Raw genomic sequence first — 18,055 nt, 5'->3', positions numbered from 1 at the left:
CATTGACATGCACTCGCACACTTTGCAGTTCTGTGTGTTGTAATGCATAGAGGTATTTAAAAGACAAAGCAGATACAGCATGCTTAAATGAGTGCTAAGCAAGACTTTCAAACCCACTCTAACTTCTTATTAGCATTATTAGCATTAGGAACATTATCACAGCTCTCCTGTTCATCTTTCTGTTTTCTTAAATTATTTTTGTTTTGTTTGCTTTAAGGTGTTTTTTCTTTTTTTAAAAAAAATGTTATTTCAAATGCATGTAAATTAATAACAAAATAGCATTTAATTGAATGTGCAATGTCCATTTATGACTGTGGGGAAATGCCCCAATCTATTTTTTCCTGGAAAATCTAACATGTCCATTCCATGACAAACACATACAAAACTTATACAGATATCAGCAGAAAAATTAAAAAAGGTATATAAATGTACCCATGCTCTGTATGTTGGAGGTTGTGTAAAAAGATATGCTGTAACAAATGCAGCAAACCACCTAAAGAAACAGAATGCATATTTTACAAACGCAACACTATAGATCTGCTTCCTGGAATCTTTTCATGTGATGTATGTAATGTTGTTGAAGCTGACAGTAATGTTGTTGAAGCTGACATGTAATGTTGTTGAAGCTGACACCCTGGGATCCTTCAAGAAGCTGCTTGATGAGATTTTGGGATCAATAAGCTACTAACAACCAAACGAGCAAGAAGGGCCGAATGGCCTCCTCTCGTTTGTAAACTTTCTTATGTTCTTATGTTCTTATGTTCAGCTTCCCAGTCATATGAATGATCAATAAATGAGCAAAACATATTCTTGCTAAATGTTAACACAATAATACACTTGTATGACTTTCTGTATTAAACAGTCATTTTTGTTTAGATTAAGGTCCTTAAAGGGGCTGTGTTATACATCTTTAGACCTTCAGTGAATAGTGTGTTGAATACTGAGGTTATCTTCTGTAGGTTGCACAGGTAAATGTCTGACTCCATCTTCTGTTTCAAGCTGTGATTTAGATTTAGATTTACCTGTAAGATCTGTCAAAAATAAACAGTGTTTTATTAAACAGATATGCAATAATGTTAATATGCCCTGACAAGGTTATAAATAATGGATGACAGGCGTCAGAATCATGAAAAGTAGTTCACTGTGACCTACATACACAACATCCTCATATTTAGTTTTATCAAATCTGTTTCCAAGATATAGTCAGCCTGGTGCAGCACTGTATGAGGAACACACTATAACAAATGTTGATGCAGTTTAACACATTTGGGCAAACGGTACTGAACATACAGGTATCCCTCAATAACCCAATTTAGAGAACAGATCTCATGCAAAAGTGACCATGGCCTACATTCATGTCTAACCTCTAAGTACATCAGGTATACCCGTGTGTAACCATTAGCCTGTCCCCCTGCAACATTCTATCCCTACCAGATAGAAGAAATACAATATCTGTTCTATGTGGTATTTCCTTCCTGTTGTATTATTTACAGCTACTAGATGCAGAGTGTTGCCGGGGGACAGGCTAATGGTTACACTCTGATGTACATGATGTATTTGCAGGTATGACATGAGTCATTATGTTGAGGCCACAACTTTGAATTTCTGGGATTTAAAAAGTCTCTAGTAAGTGATCACTGAAACAGAAAATGAAACAAAGTGAATCTAAACTTAGTAAAGATAACTTTTCATACCCATAAAAAATACTCTTAAACTTTATTTTCAGTTCTGGCTTAACAAATATTATAGGTGTGTGTGAGTGTGGCTGAGGTGAGGAAGGGGGTGAAGAGGAATGCAATGGAAGCGAGAGGAAGGAGGTAATCCTTTTTGTTCTGGTGAATCCTAAGGAAAATACATGTATTAAACCCTAAGCAAAGACGACCATGGACCATATATTTCTGTACAACATTACGTTTGATTTCTAGATGCTTTGCTGCCAACATTGCTCACAGTGGCGGAGGAAGAGGAAGATGGGCTCCACTGCAAGACCTTATTGTGGTTCCCCCTCCCCAAAAGTTAATTTAACCCTTATTTACACTACTGGTCAAAAGTCTTAGAATACCCCCATTTTCCAGTTTTTATTGAAATTTAAGCAGTTCAAGTCCAGTGAATAACCTGAAATCGTACAAAGGTAAGCAGTAAACTGCCAGAGGTTAAAAACAAAGTTTAGGTTACCAAAAACTGAAAAATAATGTACATTTCAGAGTTATACAAAAAGGCCTTTTTCAGGGAACAAGTAATGGGTTAACAACTACAACTGTTCTGCAGCAATGGAAGTAAATTAAGCCTTGAAAGTTGAGGCTAACAAGAAAGCAAAAGCAACCTACAAGTGCAACACATTTGTGGGAACTTCTGCAACAGTGTTGGGAAGAACTTTCCGAACAATATTTGATTTCCATTGTAGAAAGAATGCCACAAGTGTGTTCGGCTGTTATATCTGCAAAAGGTGGCTACTTTGATGAGTCAAATATTTAGATTAAATTTTGTTAAACAAAACGATTCCATGATTTCTTTTTTATCTCCAATTGTTTATTTGTTCTATGCTTAAATTTCAGAGTACACTGAGACATTAAACTGCCTAAATTTCAATAAAAACTGGAAAAATCATCAAACACACCAAATCAAGTGTTCAGTATTGAACTGTATTCAACTGTCAGAATGTTAGCATGTATGAAACAGTATGTAATAAGAACGTTTTCTACTCGCCTGTGTTATTTTATTTTGCACAAACAAAAGCTTTTTGCACAAGCTTTAAATCACCAATCCCACCAGGATTCCCCAATTCTGTGATCACAGAAATGATTACAGAATTTACAATTCTGCACAGACATTTGCAGAAATTGTCTCACATAGGAAACCATTTGTTTATTATTATTATTTTTAAATCTGAAAAACAGGCATGTTGATTTGCTGTAGTTTATTTTGGTGCCCGCAGCAACACCCAATAGCTTCTGTCTATACTATAGGATGAATTGTGCACAGAGAATATAACTGCAAATGTCTGTGCTGAATAGATAGTAGCGAAAAACCTTCCATGAAGGCAATAGCGTTACCTGTTGAAATGAGGGAGGGTACAATCTGAATTACCGGCACTGCACACGGCCAGCTACAGTGATACAAATGTGTAACATCCGCAAATAGAAATGCGAAGGATATTATCATTGTTAAAAAATTAAATTAATAAATAAAAACATTTGAACACCTCCAAGGCCCTCTGAGGGCATTTTCCCGAGTGCAGCTGCACCTGCTACTGCTCCGCCACTGAAGTACCTGCATGTACTATTTGTCAAGCCACACGTTGTCATGGCTGTTTTGTAGCTACTTACGCATGCAGTGGAGGAAGTGTTGTGGGGCCGGTCATGTGGTGTACTGCAGGCTGGTAGCCACCTGCCTGTCCCATAGGATTCTGTGGCATCATCGGCGGCCACATAGGGTAGCCAATGGGTGGAATCTGTGCGGGAGGGGGCGGGCCCTGGAGCTCGGGTGGGCTGTAGTGATGATGGTGATGTACTGAGGATCCCCTGGGCTTGTCAGACTTCACTATGATGGGGCCCCCAAAGTGATGGTCCTAAAAAAAAGAAGTGTTTATTTCAAATGGCTTCAAATCAGTGTCTGCGTTCACAAAAGATATACTGTCATCAAAACCTAACAAAATAGTACTACATTTAGAAATACTAAAATAAATGACGAGGTCTTTTTCAATGTCATTGAAAAAGACTTATACTCAAAACAATTGACATTACATTTATTACATTTCTTTTAGTATTTCTAGTTTATATTAACATCTTTTTTGTGCTTCAAAGGGTCACTTTTCATAACAATGAGAGGCTGAAAACACGTGGGCACTGGCACTGAGAAGCAGAGCCAGGATGCGAGGCAGGGAGAACAGGGAAGCAAACTTGTCGAGCAGAGAAGTTTCAGAAGCAGAAATTCTGGAGGAATAGAACCAGAAGCACCAAGGCTCATGCTCAGACTGCACGGAAGCAAAAGATCCAGCCAGAAGCAGGTGTGGATGGAAAAGCCCTGTTGAAGCCTACCTGGCTGTGTTGAGCAGGAGGGGGAGGGGGGTTCCCAGTACCAGGGGGGGAGAGGGCCATTGGAGGAATGGCTTTCAGCATCATGTTGTGCATAATGATCTGGTGCATCTGGGCATTCTGCATCAGCATCAACTCCACCATGTCTGGATAGGGAAAGACAGGCATAGGGAACATATGTTAAACTCATTGAAAATAATGAAGTAGCTGTGACTTTTTACACTGGAAGCATTTGCCAAAGATGTCGGCTGTAACAACCTTGAAAATATGTTTTCTCTCTAAAAAGGAGCATATATTTAGCTATTTCTTGAACACCGTTACTGTAATATACTTTACATTAGAATCACACCTATCCAAAAACTTTTCAGGGGAGTGTGTGAGTAAGAAAATGTATTTCAGGTTAATGAATGAGGGAATTTTATGATAATGAGATTATTTTGTTAGCAAAGAGGACCCACAGGTAGTATGAATCCATAAATTACATTAAAATTATATGTTTGAAAAGCATTTTTAAACGTTAAAATATATACTGTATGCGTCCAAAATAAACAAATCATGGAATGGCCCGCCACATCGTTACTCACACGGTGGAACCTAAAGCAGTGAGCAAGACCTACCTTCTTTGATGCTGCCGGATTTGATTGGAGGATAGGGCTGTGGAGGAGGGATTTGTGTTATCAGTGGCTGTTGCTGCGGTAACTGCTGGATGATTGTAGCTGGCTGCTGTGGCACCTGTGGTAGAGAGAGAGAGAGAGAGAGAGAGAGAGAGAGAGAGAGAGAGAGAGAGAGAGAGAGAGAGAGAGAGAGAGAGAGATGGTCTTAAAATCTCATTACTGGACCTAGGGACTCATGTTCTGTGCAGACAGCTGACTGCCATCTTTCAATTGGCACAATGCATTCATAATATTACTCAATCATAATAATTCACTCTCAGTGCAGGCAGATATAATATTATGAATGATTCAGTGAATTTCCCTATTCCCAAATTGACCATTTCGTCAAAATTAGCAGTCTGGCTACTCTACAGTGATTTTTATCTTGCTCACACTGGCATCTTCTGTATTAAAAATCCCAAAGGGATCATTTTCTATGGGGTTTTTTTCAATCACTGCTCCCAATAGTTACAAGTCCAGGAACATATTTTGGGCAAATTGTGCAATGTGGACTTTAAAAGGGGTTGCAAAACAAAAATACTTTAATACCTTGACATTCTGTACAAAAAAGGCCAGGTAGACTAAAGACACCAGCCATATAAAGATGTAGCTACAAAACAGACCAAGGGTCAGCCCTGTAAAGATGTAATGAAAAACAAGCCACATCATTTGAATTGAACTGATACAACTGGTATAGCTGTTGCAATACCATTGATTTCCCATAATTCTTGGTCCTGTATAGGTAGTCACAGCAGTTTCCTCCACCCTTTATTCTGACTTGGTCAGAGTGACCGCTGTTACTCTCAAACAGCGCACAGCTCAGAAGATGCACGGAGGCAGGGCACGTCCCCTCACCATTTGCTGAATGATTCGGGGAGGCTGGGGCTGTGGTGGTGGCAGGGGTGGTGGTGGAGGCTGGTAGATATATACGGGCTGGTGTGCAGGAGCTGAATCCAGCCTGTGGAACTTCTTCTGAGTCCCTCCCCAGGTTTGAGGCCGGCTCATCTCCTCCAGCATGTGCTGCTCCTGAGTCACACAAACAGGAAGAAGAGATTCAGCTCTGCAGTCTGTCACATACTGTGAGTGTGGGCGGAGGTGAGTGGAACTGACTGTGCACTATGCATGATTAATAACTCAGCATGAAAGCAACAGGCAGGTACAGCATGTTGTGTCTCAGCCCTAAAATATAGGCATACCCATCCAGTATATAAAAGGTGTTCTGTAATGCAAACTTTGTAAAGGAATGCTGATGTACAGGGTGATTAGAAAGTAAGTTTACCACATCAGTGCAAAAATTCAAGGAGGCTCCCAAGTAGCGCATCCAGTAAAGGCGCTCTGCATGGAGCGCAGGATGCGCCCTATAGCCTGGATGTTGCCGGTTCGAGTCCAGGCTATTCCACTACCGACCCTGGACGGGATCTCCCAGGAGGCAGCGCACAATTGACCGAGTGCTGCCTGGGGGGGGCCAGGATAGGTCAGCCAGGATGTCCTCGGCTCATCGTGCACCAGCGACCAATGTATTTTGGTTGGGCACCTGGAGGCTTGCCTGTAAGCTACCCAGAGCTGCGTTGTCCACCGACGCTGTAGCTCTGGGCTGGCTGCATGGCAGGCCTGCAGAGTGAAAAGAAGCGGTCGCCTGACAGCACACTCTTCGGAGGACAGCGTGTGTTTGTCTTCGCTGTTCCTTAGTCAGCGCAGGGGTGGTAGCGGTGAGCTGAGCTTAAATAAAATTGGACATTTCAAATTGGGAGAAAAATGGGGTAAAATTAATCGGCGACTACTAAATTAAAAAATATATATATATATATATATGAAAAGTTTAGGTGTATTTCCTCAGTGTTTGAAGTCAGTGAAAGTCTATTCAAAGTTCATTTGATGATTTTGATTTCATAAACATTGAAGTAAAAATAAACCAACATAACAAGTGGTCTTCATGCGTACTTATTAGGGAAAATTACATTTTCTTTAAGAAAATACTAGAAATTCAGGTGTTTTTAAAAAGTTTTTAAACACCTTGATTACAAACCCATAAAATCAAAGTGGTTATATACAGTAGACAGTAGAAAACACAAATTTTTTTTTTTAAAGAGAAGTGTTTAGATTTAGATGTTTGCCAAATAATTTTTTTCATTGTATGTGACACACAAACCCAGAATTGTTTAAGATTTGCGGCACTTCAGAATGTGTGACAAGGATGCACAGTCAAAACTATCAGTGGAAAACTTTATATACGGCAGAGTTTATACTGATCATATCAACTCCCTATGCTTCCTATAAGTCATAGCTGACACAACTGGCATTTCACTCAAATTAATCAGTCTTGTCAGTTTATTTTTAAAAACTACTGTTGGAGATTTTGTCATTAAAGTGTGCAAATGCATCTGCTTTTTATGTTGTATTATATCAGATAAACCAGTCCCAGGCCTCCATAGTCCCAAAAAGAAACTTATGTCACTTACGTAAAGATCTTGATAAAATAAACCAGACATCGAATCCAACAGAACACAAGACTGTCACCAGCTATTCCAGTTTTTAAAAAATGTTCCTCGCTGTCTTCTCTGGTATCTTACTTCTGTTAAAACCCCAGGTCTCGCTGTCAAAATTTTCAGAAAAAGCTCCACTCACTCAGCTTGGGTGTGTTTTGGGTTGCTAAGTGCTGGTTTCAAACAAGAAATACCTTTCTATGACTGGCTGGCTTGACAGCATAATCATTCTAGCAGTCACAGGCCACCTAAGTTAAAGATAACCTCAATGAACAGGTGCTTGGCACCTGATAGACATTCAAGAACGAGGAAAGGACACTTGGCCCACCTATACTCGACATGTTTGCACTGGGATTAAATATAAGCTTTTTCTTGCATCAATCACAGATAAAATAAGGTCTCAAACATAAAGTGAAGGGAGAGATAACTGTATAGCAGCCTGTAAAGAAGCAGCCTCTGAGCACAGTGATGATATATCACCATGTTTATACACTGTTATCCACCTTTGTGTAAGACCCCTCTTGAGCAGTCATTAAGCGCTGTTTAAACTGTGTGCAATATTCAGCACAGTTCAACTGGACTCTTACCCTCAGCTTCTTGAGCAAATCCTTCTTTCTTCTCAGAGCACTGTGCAATGCATCCTGCTGCCCATCATAGCTCCCTGTACAAAGAGATGAGGCAATGATATAAGATTCCAGCATTACAGAAGAAGGGTAACACTGTTGGCAGTAACAGTGGATTTGTATACTGTATGTATATATATATATATTTTATACAACCAGCAATCCTGTCTTCACCTTCACCAAGGCTATGTAACACTGTATGCTTTCGCTGTAGCAATTAACACATTAACTGTAATTATAAATATCTACATTTTGTCCCATTATAGTGAAAGATGTAATTGCAACACATTTGGCAACATGTTATGAATAATTATTTTCACGCAGGTTTCAAAGTGGTTATGAAGGATTATGCCTGTAGTTAGACATAGCCTTTGTGAATGCTACATTGTGTCCAGTTCAAGTAAAGGATGACCACGTTCTTAACAAAACATATTTCATGAATTGTTTTACTGTTGTTGATTATTAACAAGATCAATGCTGTGGGTGGGTTCGCCCTTATACAAGTTTTCCACAACTACTTTGCACAGTAGCTTTGCAGTTTTCCCATGCTTTTGGTTTATGCATTTACCATGTTTTATTTTATTTATTTATTTATTTTAAATATGCTTTATCATACCTCTCTGGGCTTTAAAAAGCTCATATTGGCTTTACCATGCTTTCACTGTGTTTTATTACATGTTTCCATGCATTTACTATGGGAAACTTTTAAAAGGGCAATTCCTTATGCATGAAATAAACCCAGTAAAGATACATGTTAAACTGAAGTGCGACACTAGGACAGCTTATCTCTGCTGTGCACTGTTATTTTATAACAGGCCAAACTATGTGTGTTTTTTTATACTTTACAAATTAGTTGTATACATGAAACTTTTGAATAGAACTGTAAAAAGTAATGAACGACACAAGGTACTAAGTCAAGTCTGGCACCGAATTTACCAAAATACAATTTCTCAGGAAGCATGAGCAAGGGGCCTCATAGCTCAGTTGCATTCATGTCATTTGTTATAACAGGAAATGCTTGTTTTGATGACTTATTGCCATTTGCTGTCAGTGAGTTACGCAGGTGTTTCTACTGCTATTGTCATATACTGTCATATAAACCTGAGGTACACTCATTGATTTAGCTGGATTTTCTAAAGTGTGGATGTGTACTTTTTACTTGACCTTCATAAAAATGTACCATAGTAAAAGCATAGTAAAGTGTAATAAAGCTTTGTGAATGTGCGCTAAAGCATAGGTCTGCACAGCTGACCATGGTAAGCTATGATAAATGCATAGTATAACCATGTGAAAAGCATTGGAGAATAGCAAAATTGCCATTTACATTTACTGAGGTAACTTTTTACAAAGGTGTGTATTGTACAGTACTACTAATCTGAACTGACAATGGTACAATATTTGAATGCAAAAGAGTTCCTTACTGGCTGTGGAGTTTGCTGTTTCCGATCGCTCATCCATGTTATCTCTCTCGTTCTCCAGTCTCTGTGGAATAAGAGAGTTGGATTAAACTGGAAAAAAACAGCAGTTTGATTATTGTACCGTAGCACTTTACTAATGCAATCATTTCAGCATTTTCTGTTATATTTAGATGGAAACCCCATTTAATAGTTTTTTTTTAATCTTGGCAATTATATTTTTCCACCAAATAGTTTCTACGAGTTGTTAATCGTGTACAGCACTGGTGTCCAGAGACCAATATAAAGCTGCTGTGTATATTTCAAGAACTGTAATGTATCAAGAACCAGAATAAAGTCAGCAAACAATATTTTATTTAACAAAACATTTACTTACTCTACATGTACTTTATATATTTATACTATCTATCAGACTAAACAATAAATCATAAATCACCTATACTGTATGCAGCTTTCAATACAGCATGGTAAGAAATATAAAATATGGTGTCAATAGCTATTACTGCACCATGTTCTAAGGTCTAGGGTGTGATGCAGCATCAGTTATTTTTTGATAAATGTGAAAATCAATTTTAAAAAGGGAGCCAAATACTAGACCATAATATTAAATAAATGCATTATATTGAGGTGTGCTGTTATTAGTGGTGGGTGCATACTGAATACTAATTTGGCAATTTTTCATCATTACCATAATTATTTTCCTAATACACTTTTATTTATTTGTTCAGTGAAATGGTGCCACCAGGAGGTAAAAACTGCCAGACACAGAGTGAATGTTATTTTGCCGTTTTTAAGTACAGTAACACACAATCTCGATAAAGAAGATGTTTCATGGTATAGAAGTGGACGGAGTTGAGAAGTCACAGTGTCATGTGATTTCTCAGAACATAGCAAAACAAAAGACTTCAGGAAAAAAAAATTCAGCATACAACAAACTAGAGTTCAACGTCAATTGCGGTCTTTAGCAAAACTTGGTTTAGCGTTTCTTTGTGAATCCTTTTCCACATGTACAGGGGATAAAATGCATGAGAGAAACATCTTTGCATCTGATTGGCTATGTTGACTGTGAAGAGACTGCCAGTGTTAAAACACAAGCCAAGTGCTGCCATGGCAACATGACTCAGGCCTCCAGGTTTCTCTGACTGTCGTGCCAATATTTACTGAGAAAACAAAACTGATTGATATGGGGATGCTGATCATGGAAATGTTGTAATTTTTGGGATCTCACTTTGTATCCAACACAGTACAAAAGTGAGGAGAACAAACACATTGGCCCCAAAGCATTACCCCTCTGTTGAGCACAGCTCTGAATTTGCAGAAGTGATGGGGCTAGGTGGCTAACTCACTAGACTCTTCTGCCTTTCATATTAGATGTTTGGTTGAATTCTGTCATTTATAGCTTGGTGTGCGGTGCCAATCTAGTGAAGGCCAGTCAAGTTCACCTCATAAGAACTGAACAGACATTAGAGCTCGATATGAAAACAAGGCCCAGAAATGTATCTACCAACAGATTCAGGTGTGACTGTGTGTGTTGTATCTCAATCTAAGTGAAAGAGAAGGAAAGAGAAGTTTGATTTCTAAAGCGTTTTTTCATTTGACAGCTTCTCAAAGAGCTGTGCGGTTGCACATTTTTGTCAGCACATTGAGCATTATCAACCAGTTTTTTGACCAAGACATCAGTGCCGATTTTTGGAATGTGAAACAAATCATATTTATCTAAGACACTGGAGTTTGCACCCTTGATTGTCCTCACAAAGTAGTGAATGACACCAGCACATGATGTCTGGATATAGGGAAGCGTGCTCCCTACAGAGCCGCCACCAGTACTGCAGCACCTGGGATTTATTGCAGGCCTTCCTTCAAACTACCGGCCAGGTCTTTGGAAGATCTTAACTTATACTAAAAGAAGCTTGGTTAAGGAGAACACCTGTATTGACTTTGTTAGACACGTTAAAAGCAGTGTTAACTAACTATGGCTTTGGAAGCTCCCTGTTGCCAGAGGAAAGTACTTGGTGTCACCAGACTGCTTGCTGAGGGCAACCGAAGTTGTTAGAGCTGAACAGAAGCTAAGCAACAATGGGCCTGGACTGGATGGGTAACTTCTAAGGAAAACTCGATGCTGCAGGAAGCAGTGTTAATGGCACAATATGGAGGCACTATTGTGTCTTTGCAATACCTCAACCCTTGCCATAACATATTGTAATTCTATTATGACTTACAACGTTATCATCAGTCTCTATGGTGAACAACAGATCCAAGAATGAAAGCTCTATGAGAAGATCATTTGTGCAGTCTTGCTATGGAATCAAATGCTAGCCATCTGTCAAAGTCTTTTTAAAAATCTGCTGTCTTCCCATTGTGACTGAAATTGACTATAGGGTGCCAGGGATTAAAGCGTAGCTCTTGTGGTGGAAGAGCCTTTAGTCATTGTGGAAGTCTTCAAATTGAAATCCATAATGCTGACTCAGTAAATTTAAGTCAAAGCTTAAAACACATATTTATGCAGAGGCCTTTTATGAAGATTGGATGGCCTATTTTAGAATTTTGTTTAGAATGCATTTATTTTATTTATTTATTTACTTTTCCCATTTGTTTTTGGATGTCTTTTTTATATTTTATTGTATATTATATTATATGATATTATTGTATAGTATATTTATTTGTAATGTGAAGCACTTTGGGATGCCTTGGCATGAAAGGTGATATACAAAATAAATTTGATTGATTGACTGATTGGATGCCAGTTGCATAAAAACGAATCAGACATGTGAGGGTATTTCACAGCAAAGCACCACAAAGCATGGCTCAAGTCTGCATGTGAAAGCTTGATAAGAATACAGAAGGCATGATACATACAGATGATGACGTGTGTAGAACTGCCATCCAAATACACATACAGATACTGATTCATGAGGTTCGGGTTGTTTGTCATTGTGGTTCCAATGTGCATTATTGACTTATGGTTTAGCTATAATAGATGTCGGGAAACACTGTTTGACCAGCTGATGTTTCTTCAAATGGACAGAAAGCACATATATTCTTCTGCTTTTTCTACAAAAGAGCTTTCATTGTGTTTCTCTCGTGGGGATGTACTGACCTGATCCCTCCTCCCATCTCCCCCTGGACTGAAAGGGTTATATTTATTGCTTAGCATACCTGCATACTCTACAGATACCAAAGTGGCCACAAATCTGCATTTTTACATATACATTTGCTACAGAATTGACATATCCTAAATTTGTTTTGTCATTTATACGGGTGGTTAAAATAAAAAAGAGCCAAATTACAACTAGCAAATGCTTACCTTTTCTAAAAGCTTGAGTTTTAGTCTCGTCATCTGGTCCATCATTGCATCAGCCATTATGCGAGACGCTGGCAAGGTGAAAATCAAATCTTTAAACAGATCTTCAAATGCACTGGAGCTCTTCTCCTGCTTGGAATACCTTTTCTTTATAGTTCCTAGAAACCGAAAGCTGAAAGCCCCCTTTGTGTTGCCCCAAAGCTGTTATTCCCTCAACATGCCAGCAGTGCAAGGACCACTTTGATAGCTAAGCCGCTGTATTGGGGATCTTGCCTGTGTTTTTTCTTGTGTTTCTCTCTGCGTGTCTCAAGCCCTTGTCATTCACCTGGTTGCTAGACACTGCATGTTTCCCCTAGACCAGCCCAGCTCTCTGGTTGCTGGTTGCTATCCTTGGACTGGCCTGTAAACAACTCCATCTCCAGGAACATAAAACCTGCATACACTGTCAACAGACACTCTGTGTGCACCGTGATGAATGACGGTACAGTCACAGATATGAAGCTAGGGTATGAATGAAAGGCCCTTGCACCATAGTTTTTTAATTGAGATCTTGGAATTACCACAGGACCATTGTTAGCTGATCTCAAAGTATGAGTAGTTTTGTAGGGATTAAGTATATCATGCAGATAAGCAAGGCCAGAATCGTGAACAGTCTTACAAGTGAGGAGCAGGGTTTTAAAATCCATTTCAAGAAAATTGAAAAAGAACATAATTTGTACAACAGATCTAAAAATGATTGCAAAAATTCTAAACACAGTACAGAAGTAAACGTAACCTCTAACCAGCTCTTAATGAGTTCATTGTTTAATGATATCTATAAAACCTCAAGGATTCCTAGCTAATCTTATAATGCTGTATAATTACACAAATAGGCAAATGGTTCGTATACTCTACTTACAGGTGTGTCATATATGGTTCCAGTGGTTATATAGAACTACAGGTCTTTCTCTGGAACACATATTTAGCTTGTTCTATAGTGAACTATTCTATATAATTTAGCAACGGAGCACTGGGTTCCAAAGAGAATCATTAAAGTGACTGCTGCTAACAGAATATAATTCCAAACATTTCACCTGACTTGCATCTCCTCTTGTCTCAAATGTGCAGTTTCGAAAGAACCCTGGTTATAGCAAACATCACTTCCTAATTTAAAAATCAATAATTACAAGACTTTTCATACTTTGTGGGGCCTGCATACATATCCATCCACATTGCCCATGTATATCCACCTGGATTAGAGCATTTTGCCCTGAAAAGACAGGAGTGATTTAATCCTTTTGGGAATCACTGTATGAAGTTCCTCAAGTGCACTATTAAAGTTAAGGTAAGGTATATCAGAAACGTTTAGTAACATTTCTAATAATTAAAATAAGTAATATTGTCTTCATCTTCAAGTCTCTTCTAAAATAAAACTAGAACATACATTTAAATACCAGTACAAAAAATACCTGTAGAACTACATGTAAAATAAGTTACATAAGTTAAACAATTTATTTCTCTAGTGCTTCAAAAATAATTAATAAACAGAATAGAAACACCATATGATTTTTTTTATGACGTTCTGGTTTAACGGTTTTGTTTTTACTGCACTGTACGAGTAATTTATGGTTGGCGCTAGCAAAAGGCGGTAAAATACTTACGCTCCTCCCTCCACGGTAGTTCACTGAAAATGTATTTAAAGTACACCAGTGGCGGGGTTACTGGAGGGAGATCGGGTTACCTATCCAGGAGAGAAACAATGCGAGTGTATGTGTGTCTGTGTGTCTGTGACTTGAATGAACTGAAATATGTATTGTGTATTTTGCTCAGGTAAACGGGGAGTGAAACCAAACCACTTATTAAATGTGCTTTGTCAATAACATTAAGTATACATTTTCTATATAAAGTTATTTAACTATTCAGTGAAATAATAATAAACGTTTTCTTGGCCAAAAGGTCTGTACGCTACGCTGTTTAGTGCTGTATTTCCCACAATGTGTAGTTTAACTGAACAAACTGTTTAAAAACAAACTTGCTCTAGATTGTGTAATCCAATAGGTCCAGGTTCTTGTCACTCAAATAATTTCAACAGTTTGTCCCACACAGTCTGGGTGGCGATTGGCTAATTCAATGGCAGTCAACACTCCGCATAGGCAGAGAAAGCTTTTCTGAAAAGGCAGGTAGAAAGACAGTGTTCGCCCTTTTAATTGGTGGGCAGTGGTAGCCAAGACGTCGCAATTGGCTCGCAATAAAAACGAAATTTCTATAAGGGCGTGGCTAACGTTGATAGGCGGCCATGTTGAAATTGTTAGTGACAGTTAATATGGGGAAGAGTTGAGTGTGCGCTGGAAAGGCACAGCAGAGAAAAGACTTCAGAGGAAATCAAAGAACAATATTTTATATTTATTATAGATATATAAATATTTATATGTTTTTGTTTAGCAATGGATAAAGACGAGCGACAAAAGAAGCTGGAGGCCAGTAGAGCCAAGGTGTGTACATGCATAATTATTTAAACTTTGCAAAATAGAAATAACTTTTCTTAATTCATGTTATTTGGATAAAACATGTCCTATATATTTTTTGCATCGTTAAGAAATAATATATATTTTTTGTGCGCATTTAAAATCCATCCCTATACAGAACAATGGATGATATTGTTTAACTGAATAGAATGTTTTTTTGTCTTGAAGTCACAATTTACCCTCTGTACGTCACGTGTTAAATAACAGTATAATCGTCGCATTTATTTTAACAACAAACCCATACATTACCACAGTTCTGTTATGATGTGCGGATTGCCGACTGAATTCAGGTTCGAGTTTCTGTGGTACTTGAATCAAATATGAAATGTAAAGTTGCTACTGAATACATGGAACAATAAACAAAAGCTGCTTTAAATGACCACCTTTCATTGTTTGACGAAATGAAATTGAGCATGCATTACTTTTACTTGCCAACAATAAATCTGTGTATTGCTGGTATGGGTACCGTATTTTATTATTATTATTATTATTATTATTATTATTATTATTATTATTATTTGTTATATGCTATTGAGTTTTTGTAGTTCTCTTGAGTTTGTAATTTAATGCAACACTTCCACTTTGCTAAACTTTCAAAAACCATAGGTGTCCCTACTTTTCAGAATACCTATCTTCTACAGTCAACAAAGCCCTTGTTTCTGATGAGCTAATTAAATCGTCTATATTGATGCAGTGCAATAGGTTATTGTTCTTGTAGCACACTGTACTGCTAGTACTTTTAATTGGTAGCATATAACTTTGTTTAGCATTGGAGTAATAGTTCATACTCTACCCAAGAGAAATAGTAAATGGTTAGGTTTTAAAGAAGTATTTTTAGTATACAGTAAGGATAAATATTACATAGCACTGTTTTTACTTGTATTGAGAAACCACTGTGAACAGGTTGGGTGGTAAATAAGACACACTTGCCATAATAATCAGCTAAGACTACATCTGCAAGGTGTTTATATTGTTCTTGATGTATCTGCAACCGTTCTACACAATAAGAAGCTCCATGTCAGTGTTTGCTTTACATCGCTTTTGAGGCTTTTGTTCCTATTAATACAGCAGTCATTTTTGCAGACCTGGATGTGGAAACGCCTGCCAGCCAAGCACCCTCTATCAGCCCACTGTCAGATTTATTGTCTTTCCCATCATGCCAAAACCTGCTCAAAGCATAACGGCACCCCCTACCCCTTGGTTATTCAGTATCCCAGCAGCTGTTTAATGAATCAGAATCATACTGGATAATACTCGTCTAGATCAGAATAACTCTCAGGCGGGAGGTGGCGGTATACAAGTATTTTGGTGTTTTGAAGTTTACCAGCATCAGAGATTGGCTTTATTCTGGTCTTGGTCACTCATGTATTTACCAAGTAAACTGACACACTTCTGTCTCTGGGGTAAGACCGTTTCTTCCCACAGGTGGCTGGTAAATATAGTAACATTGTAACAGCTGACGCAAGTGGAGAGGTGGGGCTACAGAGGGAATGACTGCCTTGAGCAGATGCTTGAAGCAGTTACCAAAAGCCATTTTTTGTTAAGTTCTATCCTGTAATTGTTCTCTCATTTGCAGAGGAATAATTCCGTAGCATACTGTGAAACTTGTATGTCAGCAAATAACTTTTATCAGAATAGTGTGGTGAACAGGGGGTTGGTAGTGTTGGAGCACAGTCGTGTAATTAGTGCATACCGGCAAGAATACTAGCTTGATATCTGCTCAGTTCACTGGTCTCTCAAACCTTGAAACAGCTCAGCGTCTGAAAACAGCTTCTTAAATTGTGAGAGATCATTAAGCCGTACTTGATTGCCATTACATGGTAGTCCCTGTAGGTGGTGCATGAATGCCTTTATTGTGTAAAGACAGCTGTGTGATTTCCTTTGTGATTTACATCTGGCCTATACTACATACAATCACAAAGCTTTATGCAAACCATTCACCCACCAGCATATGGTGCATATTGATATGTCTTGATGGCCAAAACTGCAACATATTAAGCATTACTTTTAAAAACAATACAGTATGCAGACCTGCAGTATACAGTATAATTCAGTTTTGGTGGTTTTCCCACTCCCTTATATCTTTGCAATGGAAACTACACACCAGTATTGGGAATTAATAAATCTATTGTTGCCTGTTTTACCTCACAGTTTAAAATGTCCTTCTATACATTTCTGTTTTAATTGCAAAATGATATGCTGTGCAGGCCATTCATTACCAGTGCAGTAATAGGTGGGAAATTTGTTCTTTTAGTATAAAAATGCATTTCTATTCTGTTTTAGCTATGATGAATACCAAGAGAGCTATGGAATTAAACGTGGGACCAGTCATTGTAGTCACCATTATAGAAACCCTTGTGAAGCATTTAGATGCACAACCATATATGTGTGTTTTAGTTTAAACAAGTTTGAGTAATCAAATGTACCCTTCTGTAAGTTTAGTAGCGACCAATACCAGATTGTATGTTTAAAAAAGAGAGCTCATTTAGAAACATTTTCACTGCTTAACTCAATCTGCTAAAATTTCACATTTTGTATGTTTTTTTCATGGCAATAATTCAAATGTCCCACCTAGGTCTACATTTTTTTCAATTAATGTCTTGTGTTTGGGCATCTCTTGTGATTAAAAGCATGAAGGTGACTGTAGGGCATTACTTTTTAAAGCCACTGACACCTGACCAGTTGTGTGCTGTGACCCCAGATTTAAAAAAATGAATTGTTCATCATTTGTACAGTAATTACTAGAAGTGCTTGTCATACTAAAATAGGTGTTCTCATTCAGATTTCGTTTGCAGAGATGCCAATTCGCCCCTGGCAGTCTGTTACGGAGGTGCACAGTATCAGTATCTGTATCTATCAATTACATATACTGTTATTAACCTTGGGAGAGGTTTTCCTGTTGGATAGATATCAAGATCTTTTTGTCTGGGAGACGATCACGAGAGATGCTGCCTGCACACAAGTGCCTCTGTTTCAAATGCTGTAATCTGTCCTAAGCAGCTTAAAGCGCTGTAGAGAGATGGGCAACAGAATTAGACTCTG

General features: G+C 38.2%; 2 protein-coding genes across 6 annotated transcripts in view; one reads left to right on the top strand and one right to left on the bottom strand.

Annotated features, from left to right (window-relative positions):
* Positions 1–711: 711 nt before the first annotated feature.
* On the bottom strand, positions 712–12,730 carry LOC121323667 (uncharacterized protein C21orf58-like). 2 transcript variants are annotated; one of them, XM_041264859.1, is made up of 8 exons: positions 12,513–12,730; positions 9,215–9,275; positions 7,758–7,831; positions 5,543–5,713; positions 4,652–4,766; positions 4,038–4,180; positions 3,327–3,568; positions 712–1,031 (listed from the first exon to the last, which is right to left on the bottom strand). In XM_041264859.1, the coding sequence occupies exons 1-8, from the start codon at positions 12,567–12,569 to the stop codon at positions 1,019–1,021; spliced, it is 876 nt and encodes a 291-aa protein (XP_041120793.1). In that variant the 5' UTR covers positions 12,570–12,730; the 3' UTR covers positions 712–1,018. The 2 variants fall into 2 exon arrangements, with proteins under 2 accessions (XP_041120793.1, XP_041120794.1); XM_041264860.1 differs by lacking the exons at positions 7,758–7,831; positions 9,215–9,275; positions 12,513–12,730 and adding an exon at positions 7,147–7,251 and having other exon boundaries at positions 713–1,031.
* Positions 12,731–14,798: 2,068 nt separating this feature from the next.
* pcnt (pericentrin) overlaps positions 14,799–18,055 on the top strand; it is a 50,841-nt gene continuing 47,584 nt past the window's right edge. For all 4 annotated transcript variants that reach the window (XM_041263353.1, XM_041263352.1, XM_041263351.1 and 1 more), the window contains exon 1: positions 14,799–14,980. In XM_041263353.1, coding sequence (XP_041119287.1) covers positions 14,933–14,980 — 48 coding nt within the window. In that variant the 5' untranslated portion in view covers positions 14,799–14,932. The remainder of the gene's footprint in view (positions 14,981–18,055) is intronic.

The sequence above is a fragment of the Polyodon spathula genome, chromosome 11, assembly GCF_017654505.1.
Source record: "Polyodon spathula isolate WHYD16114869_AA chromosome 11, ASM1765450v1, whole genome shotgun sequence".
Taxonomy (NCBI): Eukaryota; Metazoa; Chordata; class Actinopteri; order Acipenseriformes; family Polyodontidae; genus Polyodon; species Polyodon spathula.
This window is presented reverse-complemented; position numbering and strand designations above follow the sequence as displayed.

Bases quoted from the DNA above. Each gene is read 5' to 3' on its own strand.
- LOC121323667 (XM_041264859.1), bottom strand. From the start codon at position 12,569: ATGGCTGATGCAATGATGGACCAGATGACGAGACTAAAACTCAAGCTT. The intron at 9,276-12,512 runs GTAAGCATTTGC...CTTATTCCACAG, and splicing joins AACTCAAGCTTTTAGAAAAG to AGACTGGAGAACGAGAGAGA. The intron at 7,832-9,214 runs GTAAGGAACTCT...CTCTTTGTACAG, and splicing joins AACAGCAAACTCCACAGCCA to GGAGCTATGATGGGCAGCAG.